The following is a 20,520-nucleotide window of genomic DNA, read 5'->3' as shown; positions in this document are numbered from 1 at the left end:
CTTTCTGCAGATTTTAACTATTTCCATCACATTGTGACTTCAGACCACCTTTCAATTCAAAATTGAACTGAAAAGTTTCAAAAGTTTGAGGAGCTCAGTGGTGCACATAAGCAGAGTGGAATGGTCATAATATTCTTTGAGAGTGAATTTGAACCTGCAAAGAAGTTGAACCTATTGTGCAGGACTTCAAAGTGCACAATGCTCACTAAATAACAGGTGAGTAAGTAAAAGCAAATGAGTGATAAAATATTTTTGTCTGGCACAATAAGTAAAGTTACTTTATCCAGTCACACATTGTACGAGTGATTTTATTTATTAGTTACAGGTACATTTATCTCTGAGGAGCTGTTATATTACCTTTCCATATATTCTAAGTTGTGTGGGCGTAGAGAACCAGTTGACTAGAAGCCTCCCATTAACGGAGCTTCTTTTTCACATTACTCTCAATTGAAAGGTGAAACCATTACATAATCTCAGTCTGGCAGATTGTAAGTGCTTAGATTGGCTGGAGATACAAGTTCAACATTTCTCAATTTTCAGCAAACACGACACCAGAGATTTTTATGGTTGTGTGGCAACTGCATGAAGCATAAACGGTGAAATCATCCGTGCCGTGGTTGGGAACACAGGAGACAGAGCCAGTGCAGTATTCAGTGCATAAATATGTATATTTCAACATATATTTATAGGATATTTTGAAATAGATTGTTTTCAATGTGCACAAGACATTACAGACAATTAGAGCTCATGTTGAGAATATTTACATATATTACTCCTATTTACAGATATTCAAGTGCCTTATATGTACAAATATAGATAGAAACGTCTTGATACATTAAAATATACATGTTTTTAAGGGGTTCTTGTGGTGGTGTACATCACATAAACATGCAGAAAATTGTCTTTGTCTGGAGTGTCAATGAATGCCAATACACAAACCCCGTCCTCCCCCCCAGTGGTGCAGGATGCTGTTGACGTAGCGCATGTGGAATGTGAGCTTCTCCCCAACATTTTGTGAAAGTCATGGGAGAGGTCTTTGGGTCAGTAGGTAGGCTCTTCCAGCTGTGGCCCATCTCACTTCATCAAAACCCACGCGACCCCCTAAACTGTGGTGGGGTGTGTAGGTGAATGTTTTTTTTTTCCAACCCAAAACGACCGTACAAAACAAACTGCATGTCATTTCTAACTTTCTTGTTGAATGTACAAGAAAAAGAACATGTTTGACACAAGCAGTGTGTCCATAATTTATGTCCCTGTTACAAATTCTCAGTCTTTACCAAATTTCTTCACTCTGTTTCCTGTCTTTATATTCAAAACTGTGATTTGTTTTATGGTTTTTGAGTTTTGGTGGGATTTTGGTCACTGTCGGTCATGCCCAGGGATAAGATGAGTTGATAGTTTGTGTGTACCTTGATACCTTACCACTGACAGACATGGTTTTTATTCAGACCCCAGTAAACAGAGTTGCCTGGCTGAGTGCTTACTCCATCTGAATGGAGGACTTGGGAGAATTGTCCAGCTCTCTCCAGTTGCCAGAACTGCCCGTGGGGCTCCGATTGGTCATCTTAGTCAGCAACGTTGTCCTGCGGAGACTGCTGTCTGAGTCTTCCTTCTTGAAGTCAGTGTTCATCCTGAAGCAGCAGGAGAAACAGTGCATAAAATCCTGGAGGAGGTGACCACTGAAGATCATGTATATCCACGGGTTGCAGCAGCTGTTGAGACTGGCGAGAAGCGCAGACAGAGTCACTGCTGCGTTCTCAGAATCTAGAGAACAGAGAGAGGAAAAGGATGATTAATTCGCAAAACATCTGGAACAGGCTAAGCCACAGAAATGCCTGTCTAAGTCAGTTAATCTGGTGTTGAAATGTAAAGCTTATTTTTTCTTTAAAGAAGAGAACATCTGCCAATTGCACAAGTTCAAAAAGTTAGTTTGTGTTGCAGATCTTGTGCAGTTTTCTTGATGTTAGTGAAGTAATCTGCCTGTTGCATGTGTTGACTCTGCCACAGAAAAGCAAACAAAACACATTTGTCTCAACATAGAATACTTTAGACAGAGTGCCAAAATCAAGCTGGTATTAAATTATGAATAAAGAAAAGATTCAAATAAAGTTATCAGGGAACCCAGATGTCCCGTCTCTGCTGTGATATTTTCATTTTGAATGCCCACAGTGCTGCACTGTGATGTGAGGTGGCTTGAAAACCACACATCACTTTCAAAAATATTTAATTCTTTAGATTTTTGCTAAGTTTTACACTACACATATATAAAAACAAAAACAAAATAAATCCGTGCGTAATGGCCTTGATTTTTGTTTGGACACTGAGATTTTTTTTTTTTCTGCGGCTGTTGTTTACTGGCTATACATCACATCGTTCCTGAAGCTGTGGAAGCTTTAAATTCCGTGATGATAAATGAAGTGTGTAGTTTCAGCACTCACCAGCCCACTGGGAGTTTTCATCCCACACGGACCACATCTGTACCACGAAAAACGGCGCCCAGCAAACAATGTAGGCCAGAACTATGACAAAAGTCATTTTAACAGTCCTCAGTTTGGCTCTTGATATGGTTGTAACGCTGCTGACTGAATTCTTCCCAATTAGCCCGTTCTTGTTGGCAGCACCAGCCGTCGTTTTCCTTTTCTTGTACTTGATGTTTTTCCATATGCTGTGACAGATGAACCCGTAGCACATCATGAGAATGACCACTGGCACGAGGAAGATGCCCACGGTTATCCAGGTGATGTACGCCTTGGCGCCCCACGGCTCGATAAAGTGCGCCCAGCAGTCGTAGACGTCCGAGCCGTTCTTGATCTCGCTCAGGGAGAAGATGAAGTACTGCGGAGTGCTGAGCAACAAGCTGCACATCCACGTGGAGGTGATCATGATGTAGGAGCGCTTGGTGGGCTGCTGGAGGGTTTTCAGAGGGTGGCAGATAGCTATGTAACGGTCCAGGGTCATCATCACCATCATGTAGGTGGACGCGAACATCCCCATCACCTGGAGGTGCTTCACTATCCTGCAGAGAAAGTCTGGACCGTAGAAGCGGAAGGTGATCTCCCAGCAGAGCTGCGGCAGCACCTGGAAGAAGGCGACCACCAGGTCAGCCAGGCTCAGGTGTTTGATAAAAAGGTGCATCCGCGACATCTTCTTCTTGGTGTTGTACATCGCCAGCAGGACGCTCACATTCCCGATCACCGCAACCACGAAGGTGATGCTCAGGACCATTATCTCGATCTGGGCTACCTCCTCGTTTCGCGCAAACGGATCGGATCGGTTCGGGTGGACGCTGTCGTTTCCAGGCGTCCCCATCGTTAAGTCATAAGTGGGACTGAAAACCAGAGACTGGTTCCCTCCGCTCAGGAGCAGCGCATAGTCAGGAGTGTGCATGGCACTGCCCCTCTGTGCGCCCTACCAGATCCGATGCCAGAGGGGCTGTGAAGTGACTCTCCAATCCGTATATGGAGCTACCTGGTGCTCACAGGCAGGAACACGTTGCTCTCTGACTTGTGGCTGCAGTCGCGGCTTTTTAAACTCGAATCAAATTTCAGCCAGCTTGCGCGTAAAGCGGATACACTGCAAAAAATAAAACACCATAAAAAGTTATTTGGTGTGGGGAGAAGTCCTGAAAGCCGTTTTTCCTTTGAACAAGTTATGCTCCTTCTACAAACAAGAAGAATTTTAATTGAATGATGTAATTTCATTTTTGTGTTTTCAATGTGTTTGAAGATTCATATTCTTAAAGTTGCTCTGACTCCAGAGTCTTTTCAAACAGAATTATGTTATAACAAGGGAGAAAATGCTTCAATAACTGGGCAGCACAGTTTTTGTCTTTTTGCTTCCATCCATTCCATCATGATGAAGATTTTTTTTTTGCAGTGCAGAACTAAGCCCTTCACCATGGTGTGTACAACCCCCACGTGGTCACAGTTCTCCCCCACTCATAGCGAGGGTCACATGAAGGCAGTTTTGTGTACATTACAAACATAATTCCAGGTTGATAAATTGAGTTAAAATAAACAACGTGTGAATATTTGAAGCAGGTCGTCATATTTCACAGTCAATGTGAAGAATGAATTATTTTAAAAATGTAAATTCAAAATAATCTCAACTAATGACGTGGAAGACATATCTAACTGGATCTTGAACTGCGATGCTGCATTTACTGCAACAGGAATGCATTGACCAACACACTGGAATGTTGTTTGCCTTCACCTCTGCAGAGCAAAGCCTTGTGCAATGACGAACTGTTAAAAATTATTTATCTGAGGTGGTTTGCTCAAAGAATCACTGCGCTTGATTCATTCTAGTTGATGAACTTTGAGGATTACAAACAAAATTCCAAAGCAGAAATCTCAGAGGTAGATATCACCAAATCTGGAAAAATACCCCAAAATGTATCTCCGTGGCCACTGGATGAAAGTGAGAAAACGTTTTTTTTCTTGAAATTTGAATTAATTGACTGCAAATAAATGCAAATATTGGCCTCTTCTCCCAAATATTTTTCATTTCAGAAGTTCACTAAAGAGTCCATTCTCTGTGTAGATGCAGAGTAAGTTGCACTGCAGTGTATTGGACAATGGCCTCCGCACTACTTGCGGACAGCATGCTAACTTACATGTCATCTTTCACAGATAAAAGATGAAGACGGAGAAACATTCTGCAGAATTAAAAGCCTTCTAATGTCAAACCCTGCACATCATTCCGCACGGCAAAGGTCAAACATCCAAGTGAACTGACAACAAGCAAAACATGTTTGAGGGGGAAGGGGCTTTGATATTTTGATTTGACATTACCAGCTAGTCTTTTGATCTGTCTGCATATTTTCTTTATGTTTTCTGTATCTCTCTAATAGCATCTCTTCCAGGCTCCATTGGTGCATAATTGTCTACCAGTTCTTAGCTTCAGCATCTCTAGCGATGCGGCGTCAGTTTCCAAGTGAGCCATAACGATGTTAATTGCTTATTACAGTTTCCATTGCGAAAGCACATGATTGCCAGCTGGCTGCGGGTATCCGGCAGCTATTGAGCTCATCTGATCCATGTGCTGATTGTGAGGATAGTCATCTTTATTACGTTCACATTGCGTTCACTGTGTAGATCTGTTCTCTTTAATTTCCGATGACCCTCGTAGTCAGTGGTGAAAACTGGAGGCCCCTTCCTAAAATTTCCTGCTTGCTGGCTGACATGGCTTAGTGGTATAATAAAGTTTCCTCAATTACCATGGTGTCAGTCTCTGCTAATCTTCCCATCTGACCCATAGCTGTGGACATTTCTGATGCCGTGGGCTTCTTTTGACCAGCTAACCAGCTTCATGGGAGTCCTGTTATATGTCTGATCTCAACCCCCTCCCCATCTACTCTGGTACAGTCTTTTCTTGTCCTAGGGGGTTCAGCGACAGCAGAGCGGATCTCTCCCTTCACGCTGGACTGAACTACATTTATGCTCATCTCCTGTTTTTGAAGACGTTCACTGGAGACATCCTGTGCCGTTATTACGGCTCCAGGCTTGGTTTGTCTCATCAGCTACAGAACATGAAGACTCTGTTCACCATCCTCAACTGTGGACAGTGTGTCTGGGCCCGGGAATCATGGGAATGCATGTTGTGTCTCCAATAGCCAGAGCAGTCAGTCCGAATCATTTCCGTGATGTTTCCCTTTTATTCACGGGCTTAAAGTTCTATAAGAGCTCCTCAGACTCTCTGGGAGTTGTTTTTATTCGTGTGGACCAAGAATCTTGTTAAGGAGACAGAATGTTTTTCTTTCATGACTTGAATTTGTTATCAGAAAGCTTTGTCAAACTCAAAGCATCTTGATTAAATATTTTAATTGAAATATGTAGCTTGATTCAGTATTCAGAGTGGAATTCGCCCTTTTTAAAATTCCTACTTTGTCAGCTCCTCCTTAGGTCTCTGTAATTCTTAATTTGCCATGAAGGCACAAAGGGAGACATCTTTTTTTTCTCCGTTCATTATCACATCACTCATGTCTTTCAGTTGATGGACTATCAGTGAGGATCATTGTATGCTCAAAACGTTTCTAAAAGTTGAGAGAGGTTGTCTGGAGACTGAAGACAATCTTGTGCATGAGAAGGTTCTGCTCTTAACAAACTGCGTAGTGCGCATGCTTCCCTCATTCTGTCTGTGTTCTGTCATGAATACCTCATACTCTGTCGGTTCATTATGGCTCCTATATGACATAAATTGTGCATTTGACATAGTCTGACATCAAAAAGGAGCAACTGAAAATGGTTTGTTGAAAAAAATTTTTTTAAAAACTGTAAAGGTAAAGGTTTTCTTTACAGCACTCATAAAAGTACAAATCTGCCTCCTGGGTGACTGCAGTCCTGCGAAGATCAACGTCAAACAAAACATTTAATCATCTGTTTGCTCTATGGATCAGTTATGACAATTAACAGGGCCTCTGCAGAGGCCACCTATAATACACGAGTTATGTAACTTTATATGTAGGTTTGGATGTTCCCCTTTGGCTTCGGGGCTGATGATAAATCAGCGCTTCAGTAAACACGACGTTCAGGTTTATAATTGTGAAAATCCGTACCTAGTACACACTGGTTATGCAACCTGGATCTGCGTAGATGTAGTAATGAAAACTTCAGTGCAGCTGCTTTTGTTTGAAGTCACTTCCCTCGCCTCCGTGTTTCAATTTGAAAGACTACAGAGGCGTTCAAATTGATTTACAAACCACAAATTATTATTATTGAAGAGTAGGTTTCTTTAAAAATGAGTGTATACTATGTCTTTCTTTGTAGACCTATAGGGTTGAGCAAAATAATTCCCTAAACATTGCAAGGGCCAATGAAGAATTTAAAAAGGCTACACATGTGGGCCAAGGAGGAATGACAATTCACTGTACCAGCTATATAAGAGGACCTATAATCACCACTTCCAGCATTGACACACACATGTAATTCACGCACACTTGTCATCATATACATATATGAAAATAGAATGTTATGAAATGTATAAATAAATAGTGCTAACAATTATTGCATAAATTATTGAGATTAAAATAAATAAAAGATAAAAGGTATTGCACGGTTTAAAATGTGTACAGGTTAACATTTGTACAGAGATTTCTGTGTGTTTTTAAGTGTGGTGATAGCTTTGGGATAAAAACTACTGATCAGTTGTGCAGTCCATGCTCTAATTGACCTGTGTCTTGTCCCTGAGAGGATGAGTTCAAATAGTGCATGTCTCCAGAGGTTTTGGATCAAATAACAAATACCAAAAATAACATTGGTGTGCTTAATGTACAAATATGGGTGTGGTTTTCATTTTTTAAGCATGTTGACCAGACAAAACATTGTCAGTAAGAATATATACTTGTGTCATGTAACAAGAAAGCAGGCGTCCTCTGGATGAGATTTGTGTATAACTTCTCTCCTTCAACACTTTTGGGGGGGGGGGGATTTATGTGTCATATATCATTAATTTGCAACAGCAAATATGTTTTACTCCAAGGACATGGTTTTTATCAATGCATTAATGTTATTTATTATTTAATGCAAAAGCACTGCCTGCAGATCTTTTGTCTCCCCTTTTGGCATTAAGGGTCATTTTGCAAGCAATGTTGACGCATGTTTATGACGTATGACGTGTGCCACACTCATAGTTGCTGTAGCTTATTCTGTTGCTAAAGTTGTTCCCCCCTTCAGCCCTAGCAAACCATCACTGCAACTGGTATACTATGAAATACCTCAAGATTAACCTGGCGGTGATAAACTTAACCAGCAATGTGTGAACTCCTCTGGTAAGGCCTTGAATGCGATGTTGTGGTGTCCATTTATATATAAAAGTCCTGCACTCCAGCTTTAGGGATAAGGAACGACTGTCATCTGGACTTGAGACAAAATGGCCTTTTTAAATGAAACACTGATCTTTCCTGAGGCTTTACTAAAGTTTGGACACTCAAGATTCACTCCAACAACCTCCCTGTGAGTTTCATTCATAAAAACATAAAAACAAAACAAACAGAAAAAAAGGTACTTCTAAACATACTCTTGTTTTTTCACCTAAATGTAATTAGGAAGACAATTTAATAATATATAAAAGTAATTTGTAGGACACAAGATTGCACAGCCATTCTTACAGAAAACCTTAAAAGAGTGAAGGCTGTTAGAGCAGCAGATCGGTGACCCTGCTTTTTAAATGAGATGTTCAGCAGTTACACAGCTGTAATGTTTGGGTATTTCATACTAGAACGAGAATAGACCTTGCGGCGTTGTGTTGTGCTCATTCAAATAAAATGTGGTTCGAGACATCTGATGATAATCGTGCTTCAGGTGTTGAAAGGCATTATCATTTTATTCTGTTATCATAACAAGACATGGATAGCTCTCATGTTGTTACGCAGTGTTCTCTGCATCAAACCTGCTTAGATGTGATTCTAAGTCCAAGAGAGAAATAATCACTGAGTAATGGAAAACTTTCAACCGGTCTTATCATATTATTGTAAATGGTAATATTGCTACTTTGATGTGAAATCCTTCATCCATTAAAAAAGAAAACACAGGAGAGTGTGTAGCTCAAAATGGTCTGGCTGAATCTAATGGTTCCTACAGGGTCATTGAGATGTTCAAGACCATTTCCTCAGGCCGACATGGACTTCAGATCAGCTTGTCCTGCATAATGACCGGCTGCTCTGATCCCATGTAACCATTAGTATCACATTAAAAGATTTTCTCTTCACATTTCATTGCATTTTGGTTTCTTTCACAATCTATTGCTTTATTGGATAACATAAGGGTTAACATTAAAACTAGGAACCATACACTCAGTAAAATGGTGATGGCAAGGAGCAAACATCGTTATTACCCTAAATGAAATATAATTTAGCCTCAAAGCTTTATTAAGAAATATATTTTTAGCCGTGCTAGTGGTGTGGTTCCAGTGATGGCAATGTCAGTGTGTGTCTTGACTTTGGTACACACTGAAATATCTCAACAACTACTGGACATGCTGCAATGATTTTGCTCTATAGATATGCATGATAAAGGCAGGTAAAAGTCAAAACCAGGCAGGCTGACTGATTCAATAAGGGATCAAGTAACAGGTGTCTGAAAGACAGACGGGGGGGCCATAGAAGGCAAAACCAAGCAGCAAATGTCTGGACCACTAAAACAGAAGCCTGTTGAGGGAATTTATGGAGGAAGTTTAATTATCCTACTGCGCTGATGGAGAAGTGGGAACATGTGTCTAGGTATGATTGTACATAGCAGGGGAAGGGGCAGACAAAGAAATGTGAGATGGCTGACATGCAATTCAGACACTTAATGTTTTAATGTGTCCCACATGTATGTGAGCTTAAACCTATTATGTGGAGTTATTACCTGGTTCTAAAACTCTCAATTTATCACTACTGATGCCTCTGTCTAATGTTCATAAGCAAAAAAGAGTGAAAAGATTTCTACATTGGCTGTTTCTAGTTTGTAATTCTAAATACCTGCCTACTGGGTCCACTTCCAACAAAAGATTTAGCCTGACATATCCTGTCCTCTTGGGGCAGTCACACCACTTGCTGTGATGTTTGGTCCAGCTGTTCTGGTCAGAAATGAACCAGAAGCAGCCTAAGGTCCAAGCTGGGTTAGCTTAGCTCCCATCCATGCTCTCTTCTTTCCTCCTGAGGTCATCACTGTGCCACAGCGTTGCCTGGACCGGCTAGTCTGCCTGCATGGTCGGGAGATGCAGGATCAAGATCCACTGCTTCAAAACCAGACCCCACACTTCATTGTCCAATTGGTATCTCTATTTTTCTACAATTTCTGAGGCCCTAAAGTCTTAATCCTGAGTAACACTGCTGCTTTTGTCCACAGGGACCACCAATATCAAGAGAAAATCACAGTTCCATGCAGCTGCTTTAAATCACTGCTGAGTATTTTTTCATTTTCTTTATGGATCAGTACAGGACCTGGCACACTGCCAGGGGCTTAACCTCTGACATTTGGGTCTTTTCTTCCCCGCTGTTGTCTTGACCTTCGTTTCTTGACCAAAAAGGTGAGCTGGTGAATGATTTTACTCATTGATTTCCAATCAGATCTCCATCAGATAGACAACATGCTGATATTCACTGATAATGCCACTGAAGTTCGATGGGGACACCAGCAGCTGTATTTTTTTAATCAAAATTCCTTGAATAAAAACTATGAACGCGGACTAAAATGCTTCTGCTCCAGCTACTTAACACAACACTATGACTGGCTTGATGTCTTGTAACAAATCTGGGATTTATACTAAAAACCACAAATCAAATTTAAGGAACACAGATGAAATAAGCAAAGAAATATTACCAGAATGTGTTCACATTACACATAGAGTATATCACATATATATCATACAGCCATGTCTCTGATGTCAGCTGTAGTTCACAGGGGTATCACCAGCATGGAAAATGTAAGTACTTAATCTGATTTACTGTTACAAGTAAAACATAGGCGGTCTGTAATCTAGATTGATGGCACTTTGAAGTATGTCTGATTAATTGTCTGATATATTGTACTTGACCACCTGCCACAGCTAATGCAGTAGACGTATAAGAGAGCAATATTGCATTCTGTGAAGCTGTGCGGCTGACTCATTTGCACTTTTGTCTTTACCAACATCTGTTTTGAGGTATGATCACATTGTTCTCTGCCTGAATAAAATCACCACTATATTTCCCTGGAAAATGCTTTGAAACCGCTGCTGGACTCAGGATGCGTCAAAAAGCAGAGGCCGTTTGAGGATTTATAGGTTTCCGTTGAACATAGAGACTCTTTGATTTGATTGCACTTTATTACCAGAATATGCTTCTGAAATTGGTCTTGTGTCCTAAGACGTACACAGTTTCACATAGATAACAAAACACAACATTAACACACACTATGACGGCCATGCCTATAATGCATTATAAACATACTTATGATGTGTTAACAGGCTTTTAGAATTATAGTCAGAAGTACTCATAACTGTTCCTAATGCTTTATAATAGTAAGTATTTCATGATTGCTCACTAAACAATTTTTTCACAGATAATAGCTTATTATAATTCTCATATATAGTTGTTTTATAATGCATTATAATCATTGCTATAATGTATGATGATGTGATTATAACTTGTTCTGAGTTGTCATTGGCTGCTTTAAGTGGAGATTCCTGGGATAGAGGCAGATTTAATGCATCACAAACTGGTTATAAGTCACTGTAAGTGGTCACTGTTTGCTTCAAGTAAAGTGAAAATAGGCCACAGCAGAAATTGAGTGCTCTTGTTTGGCACAACGTTTTGACGATGAACAACTGAATGAATGAATGAATCTCAACAACAAAAGAAATACTACAAACATATACAGTATTTCATCAGACATGATAAAGTGGCTGAAGAGCAATCAGTTTACTCGCTCCCTATTAAAGTCAGTGCCAAGTCCGCGCGGGAACACTGAGGACTACTTGGAAGTCAGGCTCTGATTTAAAGGGTTTGACAGATTGAGGAACAAAAAAGTTTTGCAGTCTGTTCCGTCTGCATGTGAGACACTAAATCTTCTGTCCGATGGCAAAAGCTGATATTCTTCAAGCAAAATATGAGAGAGGTCTGATGAATATTACCAGCCAGAGACAATATTCTTTTAGTACAAACAACTTGAAAACTTGACTCAGGAGTTAGACTCAAAATCTTTGAGCAGATACAAAGCAGCCTAGCTAGGCAACCTTTAAGCTGCACAGAGAGACAAATGTACCGTGCACTGATCCCATACTGCATGACACTCCGTGTTATAGATTGGAAAAACTATAACAGGATCAGTTTGCTTGCTCCAAATGACCTTATTCCCAGAAGCAGGTAATTGCATTGCTGTACCTCACTACAGATACAATCTATATGGGCATGCCAATATAAATCCTTCCACATAGGTGCCTAAATATTTATAGGAGGCAACTTGTTCAATCTCTGCGTTAAGACAGTAACAGGTGGAGAACAGTGAGTTCGGTGAAAGACCAAAAATGATTCCCCCTGTCTTCTTTGTAATTGTAATAAGTGAATTCTTTTCATACGACTCAGCACTAACGAATACAAGGATCATCGCCAGTGCCTAACAACGACAACGGTATCGTAGCATCAGAAAACTGGGGAATGCGCAAGAAAGAGACGTTGATCTTTAAAGCTACATCTGAGAGAAGAAAATTCGGCGGCATACGATCCCCTCCAGGTTGTTCCTGATTGTGTGATTTTGCACTCATGGTTATGCAAGAAAATCCTGCATCAAACAGTCCACGAGAGACATTTGAAAAGGATATGTTGATGAGAAAGTGGCTTTAAACATAAACAGCAAAATGAATCTGAGTTATTTATATAAAGATAGATCATCTGAGTGGAAATTCTAAAGGCATGTGGGTGAGTTTTCTGTGCAGACATATGTGTAAGTGTTGGTTCCTGTGTGTGCTTGGGCGTCCTGCAATCAGAGCTTATGGGAAACTTGAAGGCATCGACACGACTTATCATCTATCAGGAGAGTAGACAGCAATGTTCTCACTGCTGTTTCTTTGAATCCACACTCTGTGACCCAGTAACATCAGCCCCCTGGGGGAGAATCCAGGCCGTACTGTGATCCCCTTCCGTTAATTTGGCAAGGAGGCAACTGTGAGTGCATTATATAAAATAACAAGCATGTCTGTAACACAAACTGATTATTTAAAGATTCTTGTCCTCTCTGCCCTCTTCCTTGTTTACTTTTTGGGACTCGGGGAAAGGACAGGAAGGTATTAATTCATAAATAAAAGGTACATAAAAATCAGCCACATTTAGAGCCTATATGAATGTATGTTTGACACTCAAAAATAGATTTGGGATGGCGCATCATTAAACATCCCTGTCTTTGTTTACATTCTCACAATCACTATCTGTAGGAAACAGATGGGTCCATGCATCCCACACAATTATGATGCACACACACACACACTCACACTGACACAGGCTGGTGTGTGCAGACTCCTGTGATGGTTTTAATTCACTTTTAATAAAACCGCTGCAGGAAGTAAAATTGCATAAAAATTAGAAAATTGAAATCAAATAAGAACACCAGTTTCTCTATTATCTCTTGTGGGGTTTTTTTTTTTGGGCCAGCTTTCAAAGTAATAACCTTATGTTGCCAGAAAGTACATTTTGACTTCAATCTTAATTTCCAGTTGGTGGCTAAACGGGGAGTACTGAGTCCCATCATTCTCTCTGGAGACTTAGGTTCCGTCTGTTAGCCGTCTGCAGCAACTCAGAGGGGAACCATGTAAATATGGGCACAGGCCAGCAAAAAACAGAATAATAAACCCCAAAAGCAGGGGTCAACGGACTGATGGCTATTTTCCTTTAGACGCCCTTGTGTGTCACTTTAGAAGTTTCTCAGGAAATGACACATCTCAAATGCCAAGAGCTGAGATGAATCTCTGGCTACTTCAATGAGCACATAAATCTAAATGTTGCCAAAAATAGAGATGTAGAAAACCGTCAAAATAGTGCAGCGATATAATGCGGCAAAATGCTACCTGTAAACAGAAGTCATATATACATTAGAGGGTGGCCTCAGTTGGGTGTTGCATGCATCGTAGACTCTGCCACTCAAAACTGGATGCTTGGAATTCCACAATGAATCAGTTAAAGGGGAATTTGACAAAGACAAATAGAGACCTCCATGCTTAAAATTCCCGCTTAATATTACTTTCATGCTTAACAGAATCAAAAGGTGTCGATCACTTATTCCTCCTTGCGGTGCCCTGTTGAGAGAGTTGAAGGGCAAACAGAAATAGACGTGTCTGAGTTTGGGGCCACCTTGCTGATAATGGCACACAGAGCACTCCAGTTTGGCCTTTTACCCAATTCCAGTCCTCCTTCTCTTTCCTTCATGCTTTGATTGTGTGACTAGTGACTAGTGTGTTCTCTACTGCTTTTAACCAGAACAAGAAAGAGAGACCATATCACCCCAGTTCTAGCTAACCTGCACTGGCTCCCATTGTCTTTTAGGACTGATTTTAAAGGTCTTTTACTTGTTTACAAGACTCTTAATGGTTTGGGACTGACTTACATTTCTAACTCTTTGTCGTTTTATAATCCGTTGCAGCGTCTTCGGTCCTGTGCTGTTGGCTTTTTAAATACAATCACACAAATAGGAAAAGTGCCAGCTAGGCCTTTTTTGACCAGGCACCAAAACTTTCCTGCCCAAGGCTTTCAGAGATGTAAGCTCTGTAAACATTTATAAACAGCTATAAACATATCACACTGCCACTCTTAATTTATTGTTAGCTTTTATATATTTGATTGTTCTCATGCTTTATTTTATTTGTATTTTATTACATTACATTGTTCTTGCCTGTTCATTGTTATTTGGCTCTTTTGTTTGTTATTCATTTGATTGCTTCGTTTAATCATGTAGTGCTTGCACTAATTTCAGTTTGCCTTTGCTCTCTTGTTTGTTCACTTATTGTAAGGGACTTTGAGCTACACCCTCTGAATGAAAGGTGCTTTATAAATAAAATTTAGAATTGTTATCACTGCATGCCGATTTAGGTAAATATTAGACAGGTTTGGCGTACCAACAGAGGTTTAGCTCATGTGGAACAAATCCAAGCTTGGATAGAGTGATGTTGTCAAAAGCTGTAGTACATGGAGTTGTTTTACTGGACCATTGTAATGTGGAATTTCTAAAGGCCCAGTGGTCAGAAAGGTCATCAGATAGAAGACGTCCAGCATTATCGCCGAAGAATAACAACAAACAAAATGGACAAGTCTGCAACCCCTCAGATTCTGTTCAATGCAAATTTGTTTTTTATATTCTCACTTTCTACATTATCTGTGTGTAGCAAACATGGCATGGTTAATGTCAAGGAAAGATCATGGTTAAAGCAAACAAACTATGACTATGTCATGGTAAGTGAAAGAAAATATTGTGTTTATAGTTAATAAAAAGATAAACACTGACTGAGGGTCTGTGATAGGACATGGAAGTCTCCTGTATGGAAGTCTGGAGCACTACAAACCTTTAATACCGTGGCGCACGTTCAGAACATTTTCGTGTCTTCACTGACAACCAGCAGTCTCACTACAATGTCCAAGAGCAAAACATCCAATGTAAATCTTGACGTTTCGCGACATTTACAAGTGCAGTCAAACGCAAAAGGAAAAAAAAAAAAAGCTGCTTCAACTTATTTCCAGCTTTCAACCCGGTTGGAAAAAAATGGAAAATATCTCTCCCAAGCAAAAACCACCACAACTAAATGTTAAAGCCACTGGTGGACTCAGGGGGGCAATCACAAATGTGTTTCCCAAAATGTTGAACTATTTCTTTAAAGTTCATCAGGGAATTAATGCGGTTTTTGGGGTATGGCCAGGGCTGTGTTTGGTTAGATGACAGGTGAGTCATCCTATAATTCTCAGCTTCAACTGTCCAGGAATCTCTCTTTATGCCCAAATTTGGATTTTTTTTTGGGTCGACTAACTGAACAAAGTCAATGTCAAACAGTTTCAAAATCTCACTTTTAGAAACATGGTATTGATACAGACGTTGTGTTTATGTTTTTTCTGCAGTATTTGGCTATTCCCTCCAAGGCAAAAGAAAAAAAAATCCACTGAGGAAGTAAGCCCCATTTGCTCTTTGTACATCTGTTCAACATGTGAGACGGTCATATATCAGCAACACATAGCTTGGAAAGCACCCAGTGGGCCTTTGGTGCCTTTGTTAGTTGCTTGGTGATGAGTTGTTTTAATTCACTGGCTCAGCTGTTAGCCACATTATAAATTTAGAATTTGAGGGCTTAAATGTGACAGGACTGTCTCTTACTGGTCTGTCTGCATCCTTTGTTAAATGGATTGTGTCCTCGACAATCTTCAGCTGACAATCACCAATTGTGTTAGCGCAGCATCACTTTTCAACACAAGACTGCTACAGTTTAAGTACTGAAGTATTGATTCATACCCAGAAATGCTCTTTGATACAGAAACCAAAGTGTAACAGTGATTTGTGTGAAATTGTGTGTTGGTGAGAGGTTGACTGGACCCAGGCTGGTTCACAGTAAACGGAAAAGCAGCCGTTCTGCCCCCGGTGACTCTGCTTTCCGTCAAGGATGACCCAAAGATCCGGTTCACAGAGGAAACTGCTCACTATTTACACCCTACATTCTCCTCCCCACACAACCATACACCACCCCCACGCCCACCCCCACCCCACATACACACACAAAACAACACTGTAGAGAAATGTCATCACGTTTAGGAGGAATGCCCTATGTGATAACAAGACGGAGAAGCTAGCATGCAGCATGCTAATGTTTGCTAATCAGCATATAGACACAATCTACTGCTAAAGCGTGTGCGAATGTCATTTATTTTGTAGGTATTTAGTTGAAAACCAAAGTATTGGAAAAATTAATAGATGAAAAATTAAACATGCATGCAATCGTTGTTGATATGTCAGCTTGTGGGTCGAGTGGTAGACCTAGCAACAATCACACATGAACAAATGTGCCTGTGTATATTGTCATCAGTTTCTCTTTATTGTCAAATTGATTGTGTCAAGTGACGCAATTCAAGACCGCTAAATCAAATAAAACGTAATTATGTTGGTATCATGTAAAAGATTCTCAATAATCAATCTATCAAATCATATGTCCCTGAGGCAAGTGTTCAAAATTATCTGACCAGTGTTACATTAAATCTGGTGGGTGGATATTTGCACAGTGTTTATTTTTAAACTTTCACTTCCTTATTGTGTGCCAGTAGAAGTCCCTGAGTCAGCTGACAAGCAGGGAGCGGCATTTTTGTCTGTTTCTATGTCAGTTTTCTCCTCACTGCAACACGATGTGGCCATTACACCCAAGTGTATTGTTTTTTTCGATGGCACAGTGTTGAACAGTTGGAGAGGAGATAGAATTTAAATAGCGAAATACAAGACAGATTTTCGCTCTGAGTCGAGATGAAGGTTGATATTTTTACAGATAACCACACAAAAGTCCTTTTAGCCGTCTCGAGTGGGCACAACATTACCTCAGCCCTGCGGCTTTACCGTTATTGCTTTGCCTCACGTTGCGGGGCTCAGCTATCACAAAGAGGAATACGTGGTTCCTTTCTACTGTATGCCATTTAGATCTGCAGCGGCTTGACAGCGCTGGATCAGTTGGCATTTCAGTGACTGCCTGGAAACTTTGAAAAATTCTCTTTTAGTCAGTCTCACCATACTGAGTTGGACTCGAATTCATTGCCAAAGCGATTCCTGCCGAATGTAGCTTGTGAGTCATGGCACCCATTTGGCCCCATGATGGTGCGTGACTGTAGCTTCCCAAAAATGATGCCGAGCAGCTGATGAGATGCACATCATGCCAAGTGGTATGCTGCTCTGTGGGACCATGCAAGGACTTGATATTGTGGGAGAGATCACGAAGCAAAAAGACAGCTAAAAACAAACAGCCTCTAATGAATTTTTGATTACTGTGTCCAGAGTACTTCACTGCTGTTGTTTTTCAGTGGCAGACATTTACCATATGAGTGTATAAGCCCCCTTAAGACCTTTCTATAAAGGCACATTAAACAGACCCATAATCTCTGAAATAACAGTTTTACATGAAACCTGAGATCCTTTGAGATTTACTTGGCTTATTTTGATCTACTACATTCCCATTAGATACTGATAAATCTGTGTAACAGGTACACAGTGAATAGTTTACATTCCTTGCCTTCATACTGTGACTGATATACTGTCTGTATCTATGTACACCTTACATAACAACTGTCTGTGAGCTCTTAAAGAGTTGCAAAACAACAGGTCTTTTTATCTCAGCGTCTATAACATTAAATCTAATCAGTGCATTAAGGAGTCAGCCAGAGATGTGATCAGACAGTACATGGCCATCTTTAAATTGCACATACTGTTTTTCCTTAAGTGGGCTGACAGTAAATTGAATATAGATTAAAGATAGATTTGATGCACTTTAATTTGAGCAAGAGGCCAAACACGTGATGTCATTATCCTGTACATTTTTGAAATCACAACATATAATCATATAAAATGAGTGTCCTACCATCTTCCATTCTCCAATAGATGTACCACCACTTCAGTTTTGTCTTTTTTAAACATTATATCCTCAGATACTTTGCACGTCAAACATGTAGTATCTGTTTTTTTCTTTTTCCTTTTTTTGACACCAAATGAGCAGGCCAGAATTTATGTTTTTGTTCTGGCTTGTGTGTCTGACGTGTGCAATGTAGATAGCTGGCAAGTGCTGAAAGGTGCCCATTCTTTTAGATTAAAGTCACCGCTAACTGAGCAATACAGAGTGAGTTGCTGCATTAGGTCACTGCCAGCATGGAATACATCTGTGACTGCACAGACTAGTGTTGACTGAAGGGTCTGGACTGGACTCCGAGCTGTTGTCCTTCTCTGACAGTTTTCAGCTTAGTTTTCTTTCAGGGTCTTGCAGGCAATGTCACGAGGTTGTCTGCTGATAAGAGATTTCTTTTTTTAAAGGGGGGTGAGTTGAGTATGGTCAGTTCATATCTGTTCAAACCTTTGCTCAGTATCAAAGGTTTGATATATGGAGTTGACCCAAGTGTCACAGTTATATGTGATGATGATGAAGGTTTGTGTAATGCAGATTTGAGCAAATCCTACAAAACTGAAATGAAAACCTTAAAACATGGATGCACACACACTGTCACACCACCTTTTAGTGGCCACTTCACACCTATCATAATCTTGGATTCGGCATGGAAATGTTCCTTACAACTTCGATTCAATAATGTTGACAATAATGTATTGTTATTATTCAGTGGATCAATACAAGCATGCCAAATTGAAATAAATGCAATTAAAAACAACCACTTTCATCAAGCACTAATCTCTCCGTGTGCCTATCATGCCGACACAGGCAGCTTGGCCCAACAGAGCTGAAATGGAGTGGCTCCTATTCCTGTCTCAGCTGACAGGACGTGTTTCCTCTGGCGGCCACTTATCATGTTTGTCTTGACATTCCAGACCCCAACCCAACAACATGTCCATGTGGCAGAACTACGCAGCCTGTAAAGTGTGATGCTTTCCACCAGCAGATGTACTGTACACTGTTAGAACTGACATGTTTGAACTTTTTACTAAATTTGCTTTATTGTCTTAGAATTGCAAATGAGGAAGAAGAGAAGGTTTTGGTCCAAAATTCCTTACAGGTTTACTTTATTAAGAGAGAACTCCAGCAGTTTATGGCACGTTTATGTTGATAATAATAATGGACGTGGACTAATTATCAGCTAGAATGGCACTTCGAAAGGTAGTAAAACCCATGTTCCATAAAGTTCATTCAGTTCATTAAAAATACATTAAATATTGTTTAACCTGTTGTGGTTTTACACAAGGTGGTGTGTTGGTCAATTTCTTAGTTGGGAGCAGTTAAGCAGCTTTGTGCGTTCTCAAATGCATTCCTGAAATGTCTCGATATGTGCTTTCGGTGACTCCGGTGCATCACCACATTATTTTTTAGTCGCGCTTCATTTTCAAACTGTATCATTTGTTCAAAGTGACAGATGTTAATGATGTAAACAAAAAACGAGGCCAAGGCCAAGATCAACCCGCATAGTAGTCCCTCTGCTATGTAACAGGAAAGTGGCGTGTTAATCTATTTCTGGAACAGAACAGCATGAGTCCGCTCTTTTATTTTGTTTACTTCCGGAAATTTCCCACATGGAAATTCTGACCAATTAGAGAAAAGTTTTCTCACACAACACAAATTTTGGTTTGCTTGTAAATGCTGCTGTATAGACGCAAACCAAACTCGAGGCAATATGAAACATTCTCATAAATGATTCCCTGATTCAGTCAGGAGCAAACAAACTATAGGCGTGAAAACACCCTAAATAGCTCGAAGTTCAGTTGCTTTTGGCGTCCCACAAGTCTCATGATCTGGGTTACTGAGAATCTTTATATCCAATCTATAGTTTAGTAAAACATTATAAAAACTTGTGTGGCAAAGGCAATGAGGGAAGAATGGGGAAAAGATCAATGATGTCGTCTTGGGAAGTGTACCCCAGGAAATACTCAGAACCTTTTTATTTGAACATTTATGATAAGGCACACAGACTCATTACTGACAGAAGACAGGTGTGTTTTCAAAATAAACATGATCAAATAGGCAGGGACCGCAGCAGCTGGGGAGGAAAGGAAATTAATAGCCAAATGAAAGTTACTGAAACCACTTGACTTGACAATAGGCTCCTGGCAAAAAATAGCTCAACAAAACAGCAGCAGCAAAATGGCAGAAGGTGAACCCACAGGGAGAACAGGAATTAGCTGGGCTCACAATAACAGAGAGAAAATGTGACAACCACGCTCTGGTATAGCCAGCCAGAGCAGCTCCATGGGAAATTTAAGTGCCGTTGTGAAGGGCATGCTAGGGATTCATCCATAAGACCAGTCAATAAACTGACCTCACGCTAAGAACAGCTTCTGTTCTCTGTGAAAGAAGAAACTGACATCTTTAAGCTGTGAATTTTCAGCTACAGGAAGTGAATAT

General features: G+C 40.3%; 1 protein-coding gene across 1 annotated transcript; it reads right to left on the bottom strand.

Moving 5' to 3' along the window:
* Positions 1-1,271: 1,271 nt before the first annotated feature.
* avpr1aa (arginine vasopressin receptor 1Aa) lies at positions 1,272-3,483 on the bottom strand. Its single transcript, XM_070830952.1, has 2 exons — positions 2,439-3,483; positions 1,272-1,764 (listed from the first exon to the last, which is right to left on the bottom strand). Exons 1-2 carry the CDS (start codon positions 3,385-3,387, stop codon positions 1,481-1,483), a joined length of 1,233 nt encoding a protein of 410 aa, XP_070687053.1. The 5' UTR covers positions 3,388-3,483; the 3' UTR covers positions 1,272-1,480.
* Positions 3,484-20,520: the final 17,037 nt, after the last annotated feature.

The sequence above is a fragment of the Pempheris klunzingeri genome, chromosome 5 (assembly GCF_042242105.1).
Source record: "Pempheris klunzingeri isolate RE-2024b chromosome 5, fPemKlu1.hap1, whole genome shotgun sequence".
Classification (NCBI taxonomy): domain Eukaryota; kingdom Metazoa; phylum Chordata; class Actinopteri; order Acropomatiformes; family Pempheridae; genus Pempheris; species Pempheris klunzingeri.
The sequence above is the reverse complement of the archived record's forward strand: the minus strand, read 5'-3'. Positions and strand labels throughout refer to the sequence as shown.